At 42.0% G+C, this 20,871-nt stretch overlaps 1 protein-coding gene across 11 annotated transcripts in view; it reads left to right on the plus strand.

Moving 5' to 3' along the window:
• The window catches only part of SLC9A9 (solute carrier family 9 member A9), a 660,636-nt gene extending 649,626 nt beyond the window's left edge, over window positions 1-11,010 (plus strand). For 10 of the 11 annotated variants that reach the window (XM_067737585.1, XM_067737587.1, XM_067737582.1 and 7 more), the window contains 2 exons: window positions 8,778-8,883; window positions 10,153-11,010. In XM_067737585.1, the coding sequence (XP_067593686.1) occupies window positions 8,778-8,883; window positions 10,153-10,380 (334 nt within the window). In that variant the 3' untranslated portion in view covers window positions 10,381-11,010. Of the gene's footprint in view, window positions 1-8,755; window positions 8,885-10,152 lie in introns of those variants that run through there. The other variant, XR_010943485.1, reaches the window with a different exon arrangement.
• The last annotated feature ends 9,861 nt before the right edge of the window (window positions 11,011-20,871 follow it).

The following is a 20,871-nucleotide window of genomic DNA, read 5'->3' on the forward strand; positions in this document are numbered from 1 at the left end:
ACATCAGGAAAAAATTAGTGAAATTAATGAAAAATTTTAAAAAGTCCTTCAGACATTTAGAGAAAAAAAATGTGATTTATAAGGGAGAGAAAATTATATTTTCATTAGACTTTTCAGGAGCAACTCCTTATGTTAAAAGAAAATAGAAACATATTTAAGTAATCAAATAAAGAAAGTATAAGCCAACAATTTTATTTCCAGAAAAACAGTTTCAATATATAAAGGGCACTAACTCTTATCAATATTCGAGAACTCAGCAAATGTTTCCATGAGTCCTTCCTAAGGAATCTACTAAAGAACAAGCTTCAAAGAATCAAAATGACTAGAAAGACATTGACATAAGGCCTGAAGGTGAACATTAAACGTACAGTTACCTGTAGTGCTAAGATTACATGAGGGCTGAGAGAGAGTATAGAATGTAATGGTTATATATTCTGACAATGTAAATATAGTACAACTATGAATAGTTCTACTATAGATTTTCTTTTTTTGATGAGAAGTTAGAATGGAGGAAGGATAAGCAAACATTTTTAATATATGATGTAATTATTACAGTGGTAGTATATTATGATTATGAGACTACTGTAAGTATAATACTACGGATAAAACAAATGAGTCATTGTGGAGTATTCTAATTCTATCATCCCCTATGTCCCTGAGAATCAGAAGTTCTTGAACTTGAATTGGAAGTATCCATAGGAACTCATGAGATATATAATCAGTGGTGTGGTGAAGCTGGTTTACAAGAGCTGGTAAGAACAGATTGTACACATTTGTCCCAACTCCACATTTAATGACTCCATGTTGGTATATTGGAATCAGCCATAATGGGAGTATTTACACCATGAAAATCAGGAAATGCTACAAATCTGCCCTTTTTTTACGAGAGTCAGTTGTTATACATTTGCCAGCACCCCATTTTATATTGCAACCTTTGGTGCCCAGGTTGTGCTGTTAAAGTACCCTTTCCCACTGGAAAATAAAACTCAGAGAAGTTTGGAGAAATAGCTTCTTTGAGGTCTGAAACAGAAATGTATAAGATGAACCTACAACTTGCCATGCAGATGACAAGGAAGCTATCAAAGATACTGGCATCATGTCAATAGGACTCAGAAGCTGATCTGAAGATTCCCATTGACCAAAGAGCTTCAGTTTGAGCTTCAACAGTGATAAAAATTGCAATCAAATTCATTTAAATTCACCATTACTTTATGGTGATATTTAAACAAAGAATCAGTCATTTTCAGAGGGTCATAACCAATCATTATCTGGAAAACTAGTAAATAGAGGGAATAAATCAAACATTTATCTTGCCTTTCCTGTATTGACTATTCCACTGAATATCCCAATAGGACAAATGAAAAGTGTCTCTTTATAAAAGTATTCTACCTAATAAAATAATAAAAAGATAAAATTAGAATTTCACTGTTTGCACACCCCAGTGAGCAAATAGATATAGTTATTACACATCAGTGGCTGCTAAAATCACACAAAGAGAGACAACCAGATATGATGTGCCTTCTTTAGTCTTGCAGAAGGGGTAGAATAAAGCCTGAATCTGATCCAGTCTCTGGATCCAGCTGGCCATTTGCAGGAGATACGAAGGGCAGAGGAACATGCTGGGCTGCACATGAGTTTGCAATCAGCAATTCAGACCATGGGAAACTCCACAGGTCCAATGACCCAGGTTCTTCAGCAAATAAATTATAAAGAAAAGGGTGGAAGAGGAATCTATAGATTAAAAGACATAACACATTTTTAAAAATAGGCAAGACCAAACTGTAGTGTGCCAGAATGTACATTTAAGTGACAAAACTGTAATTAAAAACTCAAGGAAGTGACTTGTATAAAAATCAGGATAGTAGTTCCTTTTGGAGAGAGGAAGAAGTTTTGATTAGGATGAGACACCTGAAAAGGGCTTCAAGGGTAGGTGACATAGTTCCGTTTCCTGGAATCTGGAAGGTTATAATGATCGATTAAGATACACATTAGATTTATGATGTTTGATGTATCACTTTTTCATTTTACAATAAAAAGATTTTATTTTATAAGCTCCCTCAAGGAGCTTAGAGTCTAAAGAGGAAGATGGAGATGTAAACAATCAGCTTTAAGACAATGTGATAAATGCTGTCAGGCAGGTATGTATTATACATGTTGCTCTGGATCTGCCATGGAGCTGAAGCAGTTCAGCGTGGCAGATCTAAGATGGCTATTGGGAGGAAGGGACAAACCAGCCTGGCCTTGAAGGGAGAGCCATTCTCCAAACAGACATGTGAGTAGCAGAGCTCAGAGACCAGGCTGAAGGGGCTTGCAGTCACTCCTTGCTATCTTATTCCAGACAGTTCTGCTTACCCCTCAGGGTGTTTATTCGGGTTTCCTTTCTGCCCTAGCACTTGTCCAGGGCAATTTCCTTTAAAATGGTAAAGGTTAGGATAGTCAACCAAAAAGGAACACATGTTCACCCTTGTATGTGAATAGCGGGTTTCTGCCTTTTCCTTGTTTTTCTTTTTTTTTCTTTTTTTTTCTAAATTGAAGTATAATTGCTTTACCATGTTGTATTAGTTTCTGCTGTAGAACGAAGTGAATCAGCTATGTGTATATATATATCCCCTCCCTCTTGAGCCTCCCTGCCACCCCCCCGTCCCACCCCTCTAGGTCATCACAAAGCACCAAGCTGAGCTCCCTGTGCTATACAACAGCTTCCCACTAGCTATCTATTTTACAAATGGTAGTGTATATATGTCAGTGCTACTCTCTCACTTCGTCCCACCCTCCCCTTTCCCCCTGTGTCCACAAGTCCGTTCTCTACACCTGTGTCTCTTTTCTGGCCTGCAAATATGTTCATCAGTACCATTTTTCTAGATTCCATATGTATGCGTTAATATACGATATTTGTTTTTCTCTTTCTGACTTACTTCACTCTGTATAACAGACTCTAGATTCTTCCACATCACTACAAATGATGCAATTTCGTACTTTTTTATGGCTGAGTAATATTCCATTGTATATTCTTGATAGCTTGTTCTTGAAATAGAGTGGCTGCTGCAAAGACAGGACCACACCTCTACGTTCTCTGTGTGTGCCAGTGCAGAATGGGAAGTCCTCCCTCAAGGTAGAGAGAACAGAGTGATAAAACAGCTTAAAGGAGAGGGCTTTTGGTTGGACTCTTAAAGTCTTCCTCCAACCTGAACCCCAAATACACCTCAGCAAAATTTTTCATCACATACTTAAACAAGATGGCAAGACAGTGTGTCAAATTACAGAATCCAACATATCCTAAGGAAGAAGGAGAACACACTCAATTCAATTTATTAGCCCACATTTCCTGTGAAATAAAGCATAAAGGGTGTGATTTGTATATTGGAATCAAAGAATGATGGGGTGTGTACAATTTGGGGCTATCCTCTACTTGTTCTGTTCATGGATGCTGAGTAAATACCAGTGTGGGGACTCAGCAAGTCCATAGCAAATGGGACCTGGTTTCCTGCAGTAACATATGGGCTTGGAGGGCAAGGTCAGCTCCCACTCTGGGATGCACTTACCCTTCCCTACTCACCTGCCATTGATCCCTGACCATCTCTGGTAGCAAGTCAGCCCTGGAAGTTAAATGCGCTCTGGAAAGGGAGCTAAAGATAGTTTAGAAGAGAATCGAAAAGCCATCTGATTACACATTTCTTGATCTTTAAAATGGGACTATAATACCCACCTACAGTTGTAAAGAGAAAATAAGGTATAGAGAAATGTCTTATAAATAAAAAGATGCAGGGTGTATTCCTAAAAAGATAAATGTGCTTTCCTTCTCTACACACCTGTGAATTAACAAGAATTTTTTCCTGATAACAAGACCATTTATCAAGCTTATACATACAAACACATGCAAATGCTCCCAATAGGCACAAAGTCTTCCTACTCAAGCCAAGATGCAATGCTTCATTATTCCACTCTCAGGTGTAACATCATCAAGACTGTACCTTGTTAAGCCAAGTTGCTGACCCATCCCCCAGGGACAAGTTGAAACAATTGGCTTTAGTCAGGTCTGGGTTCTGGGCAAAATGGGCTTATCTTATACCTATGCTCACCCTAAAAATGATGGCTTTATGGACATAAGAGGCCATGTTCTTTTTCTTCCTATTTAAGATCTAAATCTCATATGGAGGGCAATACTCTGGAGAGAGACCACTGTGTTCCATACTTGCCTGATCATCAGTTGCCTGGGCCATTGAAAATTCAGAGTCCCGGGCAACTTCCCAGACCTGCCAAATCAAAATCTCCAGGGCAAGACTTGGACATCTGAATTTTTAACAAATGCCAAGATGGTCTTCACGATGAGGCATGTTTAGAGAAAGCCAAGATAGAACATAGCTCTTCAGGGTTCTGAAATCAAAGACTTTTCAAGAAGTCCAGAAACAGGGGCATGTTAGTCTTCTCAGGCTGCCATAACAAATACCATAAAATGCTGGCTTAAACAACAGAAACTTATTTTATCACAGTTCTGGGGACTGGAAGTCTGAGCTTAGGGTGCCAGCACGGTCAGGTTCTAGTGAGAACTCTCTTCCAGGCTTGCAAACAGGCACTACCTCACTGTGTGTTCACATGACCCCTTTGTGGACATGTGGAGAGAGGGAGAGCAAACTCTCTGGATTCTCTTCTTATAAGGACACTAATCCCCTCAGGAAGGCCCCACTCTCATGATCTCATCTAACCCTAATTACCTCCCAAAGGTGCCATCTCCAAATACTATCACAGTGGGGGTCAGGGCTTCAACATGTGAATTTTGGGAGAACACAAATTTTCAGTCCATAGTACAGGGCAATGGGGCTTACTCCCTTCAAAGGGGCAGATTTTTTTGTGGAGCTGGATCTTTGCTTGGGGTTTCTGCATCTGACCAATCTATGTAGGACCGTGTTATGAGAGGCATAGGCAGGAGCAAGCTGTGCACCCATTGGTTTTGGCAACTTACAAGGGACAAAACATGAGGACTTAGAATAATCAAAACAGAAACTAACAAAAGAGAGAAATCAATGTCACCACTATTTTGGATGTTGGTTCAGTTAAGCACTAAATTTAGCTCTGGACCTGCTGATAGCAGATGCATTTTCTCCTTTGGCCTGAGTTAATTGTCTTTCCTATTTCACACATGTTAAATTCCAGGTAGGGTTCCAGCTTTTACTTACATCTCCTGAAACAGACTGCTCTTCCCAAACTTATGCCCTTTAAAGATGAGAAAAGTCATTGTTTTTTTTCCCCCCCCCCAGAGCTTAACATTTCATCTCAATGCATTTCAAGCTTATTAGAAAAGCAAAACTAGCTGTACCAGAAATACCCAATGGGGAATCTCTCTCTCTCCGAACATATACTAGAACCTGATAAGAAAAATAACACATTTTGCAAAATCGGCAGTTGGGGTTTCCTGTAGATCAAAAGAGTTTTTTTACTTTTTAATAATTCAGGTAATCCTGGAGATCCAGCCACTTTCCAGATACTGCTCAGCAATGAAGAACTCAGAAAGTCACTGAGTCCCCAATTCCAAATAAGTTATCCAATTAGATGAGACTTGTTACTCAGTTTCTCTATACCAGCAGGAAGGTGCCCAATGTGGTGGAAATGTCTGGGGTCTCAGGCCCAGCTCTGCCAATAACTAACTGGCTGTGTTCCACTGAGAAATTCTTTTCCTCTCTTTGAGCCTGTTTTCATCATTAATTCAACAACTATTTCTTGAACATCTAAAATGTGCCGAGCATTGTATCCAGCTGAAGGGGACAGCCCTGCCCTCAAGAAGACCACCGTCTAGAGACAAGGGAGCTTTCCATTCTGTAATGTAATTGTTAATTTCCTTGTGTGGGTACTTCAGTAGTTTAGCGCATAACATAAAAACGTGTGAGTATATGAAGGAACAAATGAATGATTGAATGAGTGAAGCACAAAGTTGTTTTCTAACCACTTTATTTTATGCCGTTACCACATGGTCCCCTTTCTCTAATAACCTAGGCCCAAGAGATCCATCTCTGACTTGACCTTCCTTAGGCTTTTATCCTCAGGAAATTCTCATTTGTTGGCTGTAATCTGCTCCCTTCATTCTTCCCTTGACACAGTTACTCAGAATCCACCTCCATCACTCATAATACCCATGAATATTTTCCTAAACTATAAATTCAACAAACATCCACTGAGCACATTATATATGGCAAGCATTGGGCAAACCAAGACGTTGGAGAACGTAGACTCTGGTCCACATCTTTCGTGTCTGCGGATGGTGCTTACATGTTCCGTTCACTTTTGCCACGCGGTGTATGTGTCCTTCCTTTGACTTGCCGCTACTGAGACTCCAGCACAGCCAGAATGGCATCATGAGTTTCCTAGAAGAGTCTTATGTCAGCAAATTCTCCCACCTCTCACCTACTACCTGACGCCAGCCCCCCCATACAACAATGTTTAACCCAAATAGCTATTTTTGGTGTAGGAGCAGCTCAAATCTTCCAACCACTAACTAGCCTGCGACTCCCAATGCCGCAGCAAATGCCAGGAGTGCCGCTCTCTCACCTCTACCCTCATATCATTTCCTCTCTGTTATTTGCACAATAATTGACACACCACTGTCTCCAGAAAGTATTGCTTAGAAAATAATGTTTTTAAATAAAATAGCATTTGAATGGCATGTGAAAGTGTAACACCTCTTTTCCATGTTATTTCAGTTAATATCCATGGCAACGCTTGAGGCTCACAGGGGTCAATCACTAGACCACAGGTCATAGAGTCGGTGAAGGGGCAGAGCTGGCAGCTGTGCCCAAGTCTTCTGAGTCGAAAATCCCAGAGCTTGTCCAGAGGGGCCAGATGGTAGCCCATTTGGTCCAGGCCTCACAGTCACAGAAAGCTACAAAGGAAGTCATTAAGTGTTAGCTCCAATAACAAGACACATAAAGTTGAAGAGATACCTCATCAGGATGAAAAGAAGAAAATGTGCCTTGTGCAAGTTTAAATTTGTGTTTTCCTTTTGTAGCATGATTTTGGCATTGTGATTTTTCATGATATTGAGAACCTCAAACAATGGAAGTTGCCCAGGCCTCTCTTAAACAACAGACCTCATTTTTATTTACACAACATTGCTAAAAATGTTGCTTACTTGCTGTCACTTTTCCATCTGGAAATAAAATTGGCTGGATTTTCTTTGATTTATACTTCAGTTGTATAATATATATATATATCGTCCACCTCACCTCCCTAAAAAAAAAAAAAAAAAAAAAAAAAAAAAAAAATTTCCCTGACCTATGCACACCATAAAACCTAGTAAGACCACATGCCCCCTGCCTGAGAGGGTCTGCAGCTCACCAGCAGGGGTGCTGTCTGCAAGCTTTTCTCTCTAGAGAACCAGCTGGTCACATGCACGATTGTGCTCTGATAAATTACCTTTCACTAGGGGATGACAGTGGTGGATTCAAATAGCAAAGGGAGCCTACGGATTATTTAAAATCATCATATCTCTAGGCTTCAATTCTTTCATCCATAAAATGAAGGTAATAACACTCTGTAATAAAAATTAATGGCAAATCATCAAGGACTTTCCAGAGTTGTAGATAGACTTACACGATGTTGCAGAGAATGCCAGGCTCTGAGCTTTAATATCTTCCCGGTCCTTAACTGAGCACAACAGCTGCTCATCTGAAAAGAGTCGTCAAGTTTTCTATTCGCAGTTGCAATTACAAACCCTCTTAAGCATCTTTTCAGTCGCTCTCCTCACGTCATAACTAGGCTGTGTTCATGAGCCTCACCTGCTTTGTCCCCACTGTGGTGGTGAGTGATTTGAAGCCAGAGGCAACCAGATTCCCGGCCCATGTGGGCTGCATCCTCCCTCTGTCCCACACTGTCAGAGCATCCCAGGCATGACAGAATGTTGTCACCGTCCAGCGGTGGGTGGGCTGCAGTAGAGCCATCGCCTAGATTCCCTCTTGTCTTCAGTGCCTGGGGGTGACTGTACATCCTCACAAGCCGATGGTAACTGCCTTCCATTTTGTTTTCCCTTTCCCTATTTATTAGAGCATTTCAGAAAGTTGATGAGGTGACCTATTCTCCAGAAGAGGAAATAATACAAAGCTTAAAAGCTGTTTCTGATAGAATGGTGAAATAATTTCACTACTTTTCTTGGAGGAAAATAAATAAATAAATAAGGCGACATGAGGCAGCCTCTAGGGATTTCATTATTGCTAGACTGGAGGGAAGCATCACGGCTTTAGATGAACAGGTTTTACTTTTAACTTGTTAGAGCACTTTGGGATGAAGGGGGGGGGAAGACAGGTGCTAGACAGTAAAATAAACCCAGCTTATTTACATTATTTCGTATGGAGATGCATTGATGTATGAAGTATAAAGTGACTGTGTTGAATAGTGAAAATAAAGTATTTTGGTAAACAATCTCTGTTCACTACCCAGTCCTAGAATGAGTGAACGTTTTATGAAATACCTCTTGCTTCTTTGTGACAATTACCTCTGGTTTAAGATGTGTGTGCGGTTTTAGGAAAACACAGTCTCGTATGCTGCTATTCAAGTCATTCAGGTCGAGGCGCCATTTCTCCATCATCAAAGACCACGAGGAGGGCTGGGAACGTGTGTGGAGCAAAGAATATAACTAGGCATTTCTGCGGGCCAAATTACCTCCTAAATGAGGGAGTAGGCGATTTAAATGTAAAAATAACTGTCTCTTTCGCGGCATGCAAATGTTTGTGCTGTGTAAGAAACTAAATCCTGGCTTCCTCTTGGCAAGTATTCCCTAACAGGCCTCGCAGATATCTGAAACCAATTTTAACCCACTCTGGTCCTCCGCTGACCACAACATTACCTGAATGGTGCGGCCCAATTTCCAGACTGCTCACCAGTCCTCAGGCCTATGGGGTGAGTAAATATCCCGAGAGGGACAGGCATGGTGAATACTGATGAGCCCGGGAACCTCAGAGCTATTTCTTCCCAGCATGAGGAGGAAGCGTTTTTAAAATTCACGGCACCAAGAATCATCTCTCTTCTCTTTTCAGTTGTTGCTAATGTGGGCTCATTCTTCTTTTTAAAAATGCAAATTTTTTATTGTGACCAATATTTTTAACCATAAGATGAATTTAGAAAATATAAAAGAAGGCATGTGCCTTCACAAAGTGCTGTGTTTTGAGATTTAGAATATCAGGCCTGTGCTTTATAGCTCAAGGGGGTGGAATCAAAAATGCTGAGAAGCAATTAGAATCCTTATCAGTAAATCAGAGTGTCAGGGATTGGCGAGGAGTAGAATCTTGGAGTTTGTGGCACCCTTGGAGGTTGTCCAGCTGGCTGACCCCTTGTCTAAACAGAGAAAAAGGCGTCTCAGATCTCAGACGTGCTCAGGACGCCACAGTCTGAGCCAGTGGTTCTCAAAGTGTGTCCTCAGACCGGCAGCCTCAGCATCGCTTGGAAACTTGTTAGAACTGCAAGTTCTCAGGCCCTACATCAGAACTCTGGTCTCAGGGGCCCAGCATCTGTGCTTCAACAAGTGATTCCAAGACAGGCCAAAGTTGGAAACCACCGAGCTGAGGTCACCTAGCCAGGGTTCATTCTACAGGTAATTTTGTGTGGTCTTCCAAAAACCAATGGAAGAAGAGTTGAGATTTTAATTCCTTTCTTTAAGGGAAGCTCTGTCTGAGGAAAACTTTAGTGGCCGGATCTAGTTCATTTCCACTATTATCTGCTATGGTAACTTCCAACCCTTTTTAGCCCTGTGACCCTCATCCCAAGAAACATGCTGTGAGGATATACTTTTTAGAGAAAATATAACAGACATTGAGTTTTAAGAATTTTGTGATAGGCAGGAGTGTTACAAAACCTACATTGAGAATCATTCCGTACTCTGAGGTCACAGGATTCTGCAAACTCCTAACTCCTCTCACCCAGATTACGTATCCATTCAAAAAAATCCACTGCATTGTATTTTAACTTCCTTATCCACAGAGGTGCTCAATTAGCACATGTTCTCTTACCCACAGGGAGGGAAAACGTGACATCTGCCATACCAGCAACTTCAGCTGAGACAAGACAGGGCAGTTAAAAAAGGAAAACAAACATCCTAGTTTCTAACACTGTAGGACTGCTATTGTTTTCTGCTTTTATCAGGAAGTGACCTCTCTTTCTTTCCAAAACCAGGAACAGCTCAAAGAGGACGATGTAGAATGTATTGTAAACCAGGATGAACTGGCCATGAATTACCAGGAGCAAGCGACCTCACCCTGCAGCCCTCCTGCAAGGCCGGGTCTGGACCAGAAAGCTTCACCCCAGACTCCAAGCAAGGAAAACATTTATGAGGGGGACCTTGGCCTAGGAGGCTACGGACTCAAGCTTGAGCAAACTCCGGGTCAGTCCCAGCTGAATTAATGGGCGTGAACAGCACCGAGGTAATCACAGGTAATGGAGGGATCACTGAGGATCAAGCCAAGCCGATGAGGCTGCGTGGAGGAGAGGCTGGAAGATGTACGAAGAGCATCAATTGGAGAGATTCAAAACCTTATCACGTGTATCCTCTGGTGCCTGCAGAAATGAGAATTTATTATCATCCCTCTATATTACGCAACTGCATTTAAGTTTTGATAGCGCCATTTTTATTAATGAATTGGGTGGGGTGGGAAGGATGCAGAGGGGAGGGAGGGAGGAGTCTAGCTGCTGGGAGGATGAAACAGATGTGCTGTGTCTGCAGGGTGTTTCTTTTCTGTGTGCAGCTCTCTGGGCCCTTCACTCAGATTTGGGATTCTATTCCCTTCATTAAGGAGAGTTTAAAAATCAGAAAAAGAGGGCTTCCCTGGTGGCGCAGTGGTTGAGAGTCCACCTGCCGATGCAGGGGACACGGGTTCGTGCCCCGGTCCGGGAAGATCCCACATGCCGCGGAGCGGCTGGGCCCGTGAGCCATGGCCGCTGAGCCTGCGCGTCCGGAGCCTGTGCTCCGCAACGGGAGAGGCCACGGCAGTGAGAGGCCCGCGTACCGAAAAAAAAAAAAAAAAATCAGAAAAAGAGTTTCTGAGCTTAAATGTGTGTCTCCTAAGCTGGAGGGAATGCCCGGTTCTTCAGGAAGTGAGACGTTTTATATGTTTAGAACCTAGGCTCCCACTCGCTCCAAATGACCCACGGATATTTGCCCACATAAGTGCTTGCTTGATACCGCTGTTGACGGCCTCACAGAGCCCACGCCGCCTGGGGACCCGCGGTTCTCCGCTTTCACTTCAAGTTGCTCCTCCCGTCGCTTGAAGCTGTGGGTGACAGCTTTGTTGTACTCCGCACTAAATGCAGTGCCACTCTTCACCTTGGTAGGACCCCTTCCAGGGACAGCGGGGTCCTCTTCTCCATACCATGTTTCAGCCTTCCTGTCCTCGCTTGCATCTGAGTCACTTCCTTGGCTCCATGGCAGGTCCCTCTGTCTGCTGAGTGATGAGATTCCTTAGCACAGGTTCCTCTGCATGCAGCAGGATTCGGGACAGGAACCCTGACCTGTCCTCCAATTCCAACTCTCACAGCTCGACAGCAGTGCAGGGGCAGGAGCGAGAGCATCGGGGCTGAGGATGCGCAGAGACCACACGGAGGAGACAAGGACGCAGCATCAGGAGCATTTTTACAAGGCACAGCTCGTGGCCCATGGCGGGGAGACCAACGCAATAGCTTTTAATTTAGCTGCGCAACTTTTAAGCCATTAAGATACCTCAAACACAGCTTCTCTTGAAATGCAAATGTTAATATCAGACTCCTAAAAAAGCAGACCCCAGTCACAGGTGCCCAGGCTCTGCTGAGTCTGTGCCTGGAGGTAGGTAGGAATGACACCTTCCTGGGGCCCAAAGCTTGGAAGTAACATAGGCTTTGCTGACCAGTTACTTGGCTTTAGACATGAACCATGGTGGTGCCGGGCATGCCACTATGCAGATTCTCTTGCTTTCCAAACAGTAGAATCCGGGGACATAAATTGTTTTCTCCTCAGCTAAGTATAACATGGTCATTCCGGGTAAATATGGCAAATGGCAAAGCAGGAAGTTTTCTAATTTGACTTAATCCTAATAAAATTTTGTTAAAAAGCACAATTGTTTTATTTATGTATTTAAAGCCATCTTCTACTGTCTACGCCAATTGGCAGTGCTAAGCCCTTGCTCTCGAAGTGCCAGGTGAAGGGGGACTGAAAAGTGATGTAAGGGCGATGCTGGGGTCCTCTGGACCAGGAAGAGCCATGGGGGCTACTGGCCTAGTCAGTGACACGTGGAGAGAGCACAGCGGGCTGGGAGGATATGAGAAGGGAAGGCGGAGTCAGGCAGAGGGAGCACCTCCTCCTTTCACACTGCAGGGGACCAGAAACTTCCAAAACAGGGGAGGAGGTGCTAGAGGAGAAAGGACGGAAGGAAAGGCGGGAGACAGGATTCATCTTATTTCTGCCTTTATCATGTGAGAGGGAGGGATGAGAACTCAGTGTTTTGTTTCTTTTCCTCTGCGTGGAGAAAGACACATCAGGGAAGGAGAAGATCCCCCCAAAACAGACAAACGTTAGTGAGGGAAGGAGTGGAGAGAAGGGAAAGAAATATGACACACTGGATGGAAATGAGGCGGGGGGCGGGGGGGCGGGTAGGGGAAGATACACCGTCTACAGCCAGTACCAACTGGCTAAGAGGGCAGACCAAAAATAGCCTCCTGGCCCACAGGCAAAGTCCTCTTCCTGCTTGGAAAAAAATCTCTTTGCATCTGAACATCATGAACCGTTACCCACAAGGAGAATGAGGGCTGTTTAATCTGGACTGGACCACTTATCCCAGCTGACTCCAGGTAGGTATGATATTGTGAGTTTGAGGAAACGTGTGTCCCGCCCAATTGGACAGGGTTCCAGCTTCAAGATGTGATAACCAGCCTCTTTCCCTCTGAATCAGACCAAGACCAGAATAGAGGCTAGCTAGTGTCCCAGTTACCAATTCATAAAACCAAATTCCCTCTCTGCTCCTGTCGTGAAGAATAATAATTTATGATCTTAAGAAATGCTCTGTGCTTTGATTAGCAGCATCAGGATGGTGGAATTCAAACCTATTATTTACTGCCAGTTTCTAATGAATAATGAAGACAAAGGAGCTTTATTCAAACCATTAATGCTTGCATTCATTATTAGAGCTTTAAACAGGACCCTAATTAATTCACCTAAGGTTCTTCCTTGAACTTCTTACCGTGTATACATCACACTCACATACACACACACACACACACACACACACACACACACACACACAGAGTTCCTTTCACTGTCAGGTCCCAGCTAACGTCTCTGTAGTGTTCTCCCTGGTACTCGGCACACGTCTGAGCAAGTCCGAAGCCTGGTGGCAAATGCCATCGCGGTCTTCATTCATGAAGTTTCTGGAAACGTCTTGGAGGACAACTTAATGATATAAATGGAAGCTGAAAATTCAAATACCCTTTGACTCACCAATTTCATAAGCAAAATTTTTATTCCAGATATTTGAGAATTGTATACATATAAAGGATATTTATTAAAACAACTGAATTGCCATCCTGGTTAAATAAAACATGGCACAGCTATCTCATGAAACAGCACCATAAGTACTGATATGGAATGATCTCCAAGATATATTGTTAAACAAAAAGAGCAAGGTGCAGAACAGATGGTGTGCTGTCATTCTGGATGTTGAAGAAGAAATTGGTAGTATGATTGCCTCTTAAGAATTAAAGAGAGATTTCTCACTTTTGCAGCTTTTGGGTTTTGTACACTGTAAAAGCACTATTTATTCAAAATAATAATAAGAAGATTCCTATGAAGCAACACATTAAGGTACTGAGTTGCAATAGGAAGTAAGGACTGGAAAAGCTATTTTACGTTGCAATCTTTGAGACCTTGAGAATACAAAGTATAGCAACAATAGCACCAATAGCTTCTGGTTTAATCATTTGCATCATTCAACACACATGGATGCAAACTATGTAAAAGATCTTTAAAATTCAAAGACATGTGACTCAGTCCCATCCGGCCCATATCAAGTAGAGACAGACAGCTAAAAAATAATGTCTCCTTATAAGGTATCAAAACATACGATAAAGCTATAGTAACCAAAACAGTGTAGTATTGACCCGGAAATAAGCAAAGCGATCAAGAAAATCTACTACAAAGGACAGAAGTTGACTCATGAATATGTTTAGAAACTTAATACATAAAACATGTCATTTCAACTTGGGGACATGGATGAATAGAATATTATTCATTAAATAGTATGGACCAAGTAGACTTTCAATTTGGAAAAAGAAAGAAAATTAGGTAATACCCTCAAACATCATAAAATTAAATTCCAAGTAACTTTAACAGCTAAATGTAAAAAATAAAGCTACAGAATAACACAAAGTATAAAATAGAATATGTAAATAACCTTGGCATATGGATGGTCTTCCTGAGAGAGATACAAACCAAGAGCAAAGAATGATACATTTGACTACATAAGAATACAAAATTTCTTATAATTAAAGACACAATAAGCAAAATTTTTTAAATGAAGTGGAGAAATACATATATATATATATACTTTTTGTTTGTGCGACTAAGGATCATTCTTCAAAATATACAAAGAACTTTTACTGATGCATGAGAAAAGAAAGAAAAAAACTACCAAATAAAAAAATATATCAAGAAATGTAGAATCAAATATGTATACCTTCTATCCAGACTTCTATTTTAGGCATCCCTGTAGAAAAGAAATACTTGGCATTTATGCATAAGAAAGTGTACAAAATGATATTCATTGTGACACTGTTATTGCAAAATACTGGGGGGAAAATGTCCATCAATAGCAGAGAAGTTGGACAAAGGATTAATCTCCAAAATATATAAACAGCTCATGCAGGTCAATATTAAAAAAAAACAAACAACCCAATCCAAAAATGGGCAGAAGACCTAAATAGATATTTCTCCAAAGAAGATATACAGATGGCCAAGAAGCACATGTAAAGCTGCTCAACATCACTAATTATTAGAGAAATGCAAATCAAAACTACAATGAGGTATCACCTCACACCAGTTAGAATGGGCATCATCAGAAAATCTACAAACAACAAATGCTGGAGAGGGTGCGGAGAAAAGGGAACCCTCTTGCACTGTTGGTGGAAATGTAAATTGATACAGCCACTATGGAGAACAGTACGGAGGTTCCTTAAAAAACTAAAAATAGAATTACCATATGATCCAGCAATCTCACTACTGGGCATATACCCAGAGAAAAGCATAATTCAAAAAGACACATGCACCCCAGTGTTCATTGCAGCACTATTTACAATAGCCAGGTCATGGAAGCATCCTAAATGCCCACTGACAGACGAATGGATAAAGAAGACGTGGTACATATATACAATGGAATATTACTCAGCCATAAAAAGGAGTGAAATTTGGTCATTTGTAGAGACGTGGTTGGACCTAGAGACTGTCATACAGTGTGAAGTAAGTCAAAGAGAAAAACAAATATCGTATATTAATGCATATATGTGGAACCTAGAAAAATGGTACAGATGAACTGGTTTGCAGGGCAGAAATACAGACACAGATGTAGAGAACAAACGTATGGACACCAAGCGGGGAAAGCGGTGGTGGTTGGAGGCGGTGGTGTGATGAATTGGGAGATTGGGATTGACATGTATACACTGACATGTATAAAATTAATGACTAGAACAACTCCTACAGAGCATCTACTGAACGCTGGCAGAAGACCTCAGACCTCCCAAAAGGCAAGAAACCCCCCACGTACCTGGTTAGGGCAAAAGAAAAAACTAAACAGAGACAAAAGGATAGGGACGGGTCCTGCACCAGCGGGAGAGAGCTGTGAAGGAGGAAAAGTGTCCACACACTAGGAAGCCCCTTCGCGGGTGGAGGCTTCGGGAGGCGGAGTGGGGGAGCTTGGGAGCCGCGGAGGAGAGCACAGCAACAGGGGTGCGGAGGGCAAAGCGGACAAATTCCAGCGCAGAGGATCCGGCCGACCGGAACTCGCCAGCCGAGAGGCTTGTCTGCTCGCCCGCCGGGGCGGGCGGGACTGGGAGCTGAGGCTCCGGCTTTTGTCGGAGCGCCGGGAGAGGACTGAGGTTGGCGGCGTGAACACAGCCTGCAGGGCGTTAGTGCACCGCGGCTGGCCGGGAGAGAGTCCGGGGAGAAGTCTGGAACTGCCGAAGAGGCAAGAGACTTTTACGTCCCTCTTTGTTTCCTGGTACACGAGGAGAGGGGATTAAGAACGCTGCTTGAGAGAGCTCCAGGGACGGGTGCGAGCCGCGGCTAAAAGTGCGGAGCCCAGAGACAGACATGAGACGCTAGGGCCGCTGCTGCCGCCACCGGGAGGCCTGTGTGCGAACACAGGTCACTAGCCACACGCCCTTCCGGGGAGCCTGTGCAGCCCGCCACTGCCAGGGTCCCGGGATCCAGGGACAACTCCCCCGGGAGAACGCACAGGCGCGCCTCAGGCTGCAACGTCTTGCCGGCCTCTGCCGCCGCAGGCCCGCCCCACACTCCGTGCCCCTCCCTACCCCCGGGCCTGAGTGAGCCAGAGCCTCCGAATCAGCAGCTCCTTTAACCCCGTCCTGTCTGAGCAAAGAACAGACGCCCTCCGGCGACCTACACGCACAGGCGGGGCTAAATCCAAAGCTGAGCCCCTGGGAGCTGTGAGAACAAAGAAGAGAAAGGGAAATCTCTCCCAGCAGCCTCAGAAGCAGCGGATTAAAGCTCCACAATCCACTTGATGTACCCTGCATCTGTGGAATACCTGAATAGACAACGAATCATCCCAAATTAAGGAGCCCTGTGGATGAAAGGCTCTTGGTGCTGCAGCCAGGAGTCAGTGCTGTGCCTCTGAGGTGGGAGAGCCAACTTCAGGACACTGATCCACAAGAGACCTCCCAGCTGCACATAATATCAAACAGCAAAAATTTCCGAGAGATCTCCATCTCAACGCCAGCACCCAGCTTCACTCAACGACCAGCAAGCTACAGTGCTGGACATCCTATGCCAAACAACTAGCAAGACAGGAACACAACCCCACCCATTAGCAGAGAGACGGCCCAAAATCATAATAAGTCTACAGACACCCCAAAACACACCACCAGACGTGGACCTGCCCACCAGAAAGACAAGATCTAGCCTCATCCACCAGAACACAGGCACTAGTACCCTCCACCAGGAAGCCTACACAACCCACTGAACCAACCTTAGCCACTGGGGACAGACACAAAAAACAACAGGAACTACGAACCTTCAGCCTGCAAAAAAGGAGACCCCAAACACAGTAAGATAAGCAAAATGAAAAGACAGAAAAACACACTGCAGATGAAGGAGCAAGATAAAAACCCATCAGACCTAACAAATGAAGAGGAAATAGGCAGTCTACCGGAAAAAGAATTCAGAATAATGATAGTAAGGTTGATCCGAAATCTTGGAGATAGAATGGACAATAGAATGGACAAAATGCAAGAATCAGTTAACAAGGACCTAGAAGAACTAAAGATGAAACAAGCAACGATGAACAACACAATAAATGAAATTAAAAGTACTCTAGATGGGATCAATAGCAGAATAACTGAGGCAGAAGAACGGATAGGTGACCTGGAAGATAAAATAGTGGAAATAACTACTGCAGAGCAGAATAAAGAAAAAAGAATGAAAAGAACTGAGGACAGTCTCAGAGACCTCTGGGACAACATTAAACGTACCAACATTCGAATTATAGGGGTTCCAGAAGAAGAAGAGAAAAAGAAAGGGACTTAGAAAATATTTGAAGAGATTATAGTTGAAAACTTCCCTAATATGGGAAAGGAAATAGTTAATCAAGTCCAGGAAGCACAGAGAGTCCCATACAGGATAAATCCAAGGAGAAATATGCCAAGACACATATTAATCAAACTGTCAAAAATTAAATACAAAGAAAACATATTAAAAGCAGCAAGGGAAAAACAACAAATAACACACAAGGGAATCCCCATAAGGTTAACAGCTGATCTTTCAGCAGAAACTCTGCAAGCCAGAAGGGAGTGGCAGGACATATTGAAAGTGTTGAAGGAGAAAAACCTGCAACCAAGATTACTCTACCCAGCAAGGATCTCATTCAGATTTGATGGAGAAATTAAAACCTTTAGAGACAAGCAAAAGCTGAGAGAGTTCAGCACCACCAAACCAGCTCTACAACAACTGCTAAAGGAACTTCTCTAGGCAAGAAACACAAAAGAAGGAAAAGACCTACAATAACAAACCCAAAACAATTAAGAAAATGGGAATGGGAACACACATATCGATAATTACCTTAAATGTAAATGGACTAAATGCTCCCACCAAAAGACACAGATTGGCTGAATGGATACAAAAACAAGACCCATATATTTGCTGTCTACAAGAGACCCACTTCAGACCTAGAGACACATACAGACTGAAAGTAAGGGGATGGAAAAAGGTATTTCATGCAAATGGAAACCAAAAGAAAGCTGGAGTAGCAATTCTCATATCAGACAAAATAGACTTTAAAACAAAGACTATTAGAAGAGACAAAGAAGGACACTACATAATGATCAAGGGATCGATCCAAGAGGAAGATATAACAATTGTAAATATTTATGCACCCAACATAGGTGCACCTCAATACATAAGGCAAATACTGACAACCATAAAAGGGGAAATCGACAGTAACACATTCATAGTAGGGGACTTTAACACCCCACTTTCACCAATGGACAGATCATCCAAAATGAAAATAAATAAGGAAACACAAGCTTTAAATGATACATTAAATGAGATGGAGTTAATTGATATTTATAGGACATTCCATCCAAAAACAACAGAATACACATTTTTCTCAAGTGCTCATGGAACATTCTCCAGGATAGATCATATCTTGGGTCACAAATCAAGCCTTGGTAAATTTAAGAAAATTGAAATTGTATCAAGTATCTTTTCCGACCACAACGCTATGAGACTCGATATCAATCACAGGAGAAGATCTGTAAAAAATACAAACACATGGAGGCTAAACAATACACTACTTAATAACGAAGTGATCACTGAAGAAATCAAAGGGGAAATCAAAAAATACCTAGAAACAAATGACAATGGAGACACGACGACTCAAAATCTATGGGATGCAGCAAAAGCAGTTCTAAGAGGGAAGTTTATAGCAATACAATCTTACCTTAAGAAACAGGAAACATCTCGAATAAACAACCTAACCTTGCACCTAAAGCAATTAGAGAAAGAAGAACAAAAAAACCCCAAAGTTAGCAGGAGGAAAGAAATCATAAAAATCAGATCAGAAATAAATGAAAAAGAAATGAAGGAAACGATAGCAAAGATCAATAAAACTAAAAGCTGGTTCTTTGAAAGGATAAACAAAATTGATAAACCATTAGCCAGACTCATCAAGAAAAAAAGGGAGAAGACTCAAATCAATAGAATTAGAAATGAAAAAGGAGAAGTAACGACTGACACTGCAGAAATACAAAAGATCATGAGAGATTACTACAAGCAACTCTATGCCAATAAAATGGACAACCTGGAAGAAATGGACAAATTCTTAGAAAGGCACAACCTGCCAAGACTGAATCAGGAAGAAATAGAAAATATGAACAGACCAATCACAAGCACTGAAATTGAAACTGTGATTAAAAATCTTCCAACAAGCAAAAGCCCAGGACCAGATGGCTTCACAGGCGAATTCTATCAAACATTTAGAGAAGAGCTATCACCTATCCTTCTCAGACTCTTCCAAAATATAGCAGAGGGAGGAACACTCCCCAACTCATTCTACGAGGCCACCATCACCCTGATACCAAAACCAGACAAGGATGTCACAAAGAAAGAAAACTACAGGCCAATATCACTGATGAACATAGATGCAAAGATCCTCAACAAAATACTAGCAAACAGAATCCAACAGCACATTAAAAGGATCATACACCATGATCAAGTGGGGTTTATTCCAGGAATGCAAGGATTCTTCAATATACGCAAATCAATCAACGTGATACACCATATTAACAAATTGAAGGAGAAAAACCATATGATCATCTCAATAGATGCAGAGAAAGCTTTTGACAAAATTCAACACCCATTTATGATAAAAACCCTGCAGAAAGTAGGCATAGAGGGAACTTTCCTCAACATAATAAAGGCCATATATGACAAACCCACAGCCAACATCGTCCTCAATGGTGAAAAACTGAAAGCATTTCCACTAAGATCAGGAACAAGACAAGGTTGCCCACTCTCACCACTCTTATTCAACATAGTTTTGGAAGTTTTAGCCACAGCAATCAGAGAAGAAAAGGAAATAAAAGGAATCCAAATCGGAAAAGAAGAAGTAAAGCTGTCACTGTTTGCAGATGACATGATACTATACATACAGAACCCTAAAGATGCTACCAGAAAACTACTAGAGCTAATCAATGAATTTGGTAAAGTAGCAGGATACAAAATTAATGCACAGAAATCTCTGGCATTCCTATACACTAAGGATGAAAAATCTGAAAGTGAAATCAAGAAAACACTCCCATTTACCATTGCAACAAAAAGAATAAAATACCTAGGAATAAACCTACCTAAGGAGACAAAAGACCTGTATGCAGAAAATTATAAGACACTGATGAAAGAAATTAAAAATGATACAAATAGATGGAGAGATATACCATGTTCTTGGATTGGAAGAATCAACATTGTGAAAATGACTCTACTACCCAAAGCAATCTACAGATTCAATGCAATCCCTATGAAACTACCACTGGCATTTTTCACAGAACTAGAACAAAAAATCTCACAATTTGTATGGAAACACAAAAGACCCCGAATAGCCAAAGCAATTTTGAGAACGAAAAATGGAGCTGGAGGAATCAGGCTTC

This window comes from Pseudorca crassidens, chromosome 5 (genome assembly GCF_039906515.1).
Source record: "Pseudorca crassidens isolate mPseCra1 chromosome 5, mPseCra1.hap1, whole genome shotgun sequence".
Taxonomy (NCBI): Eukaryota; Metazoa; Chordata; class Mammalia; order Artiodactyla; family Delphinidae; genus Pseudorca; species Pseudorca crassidens.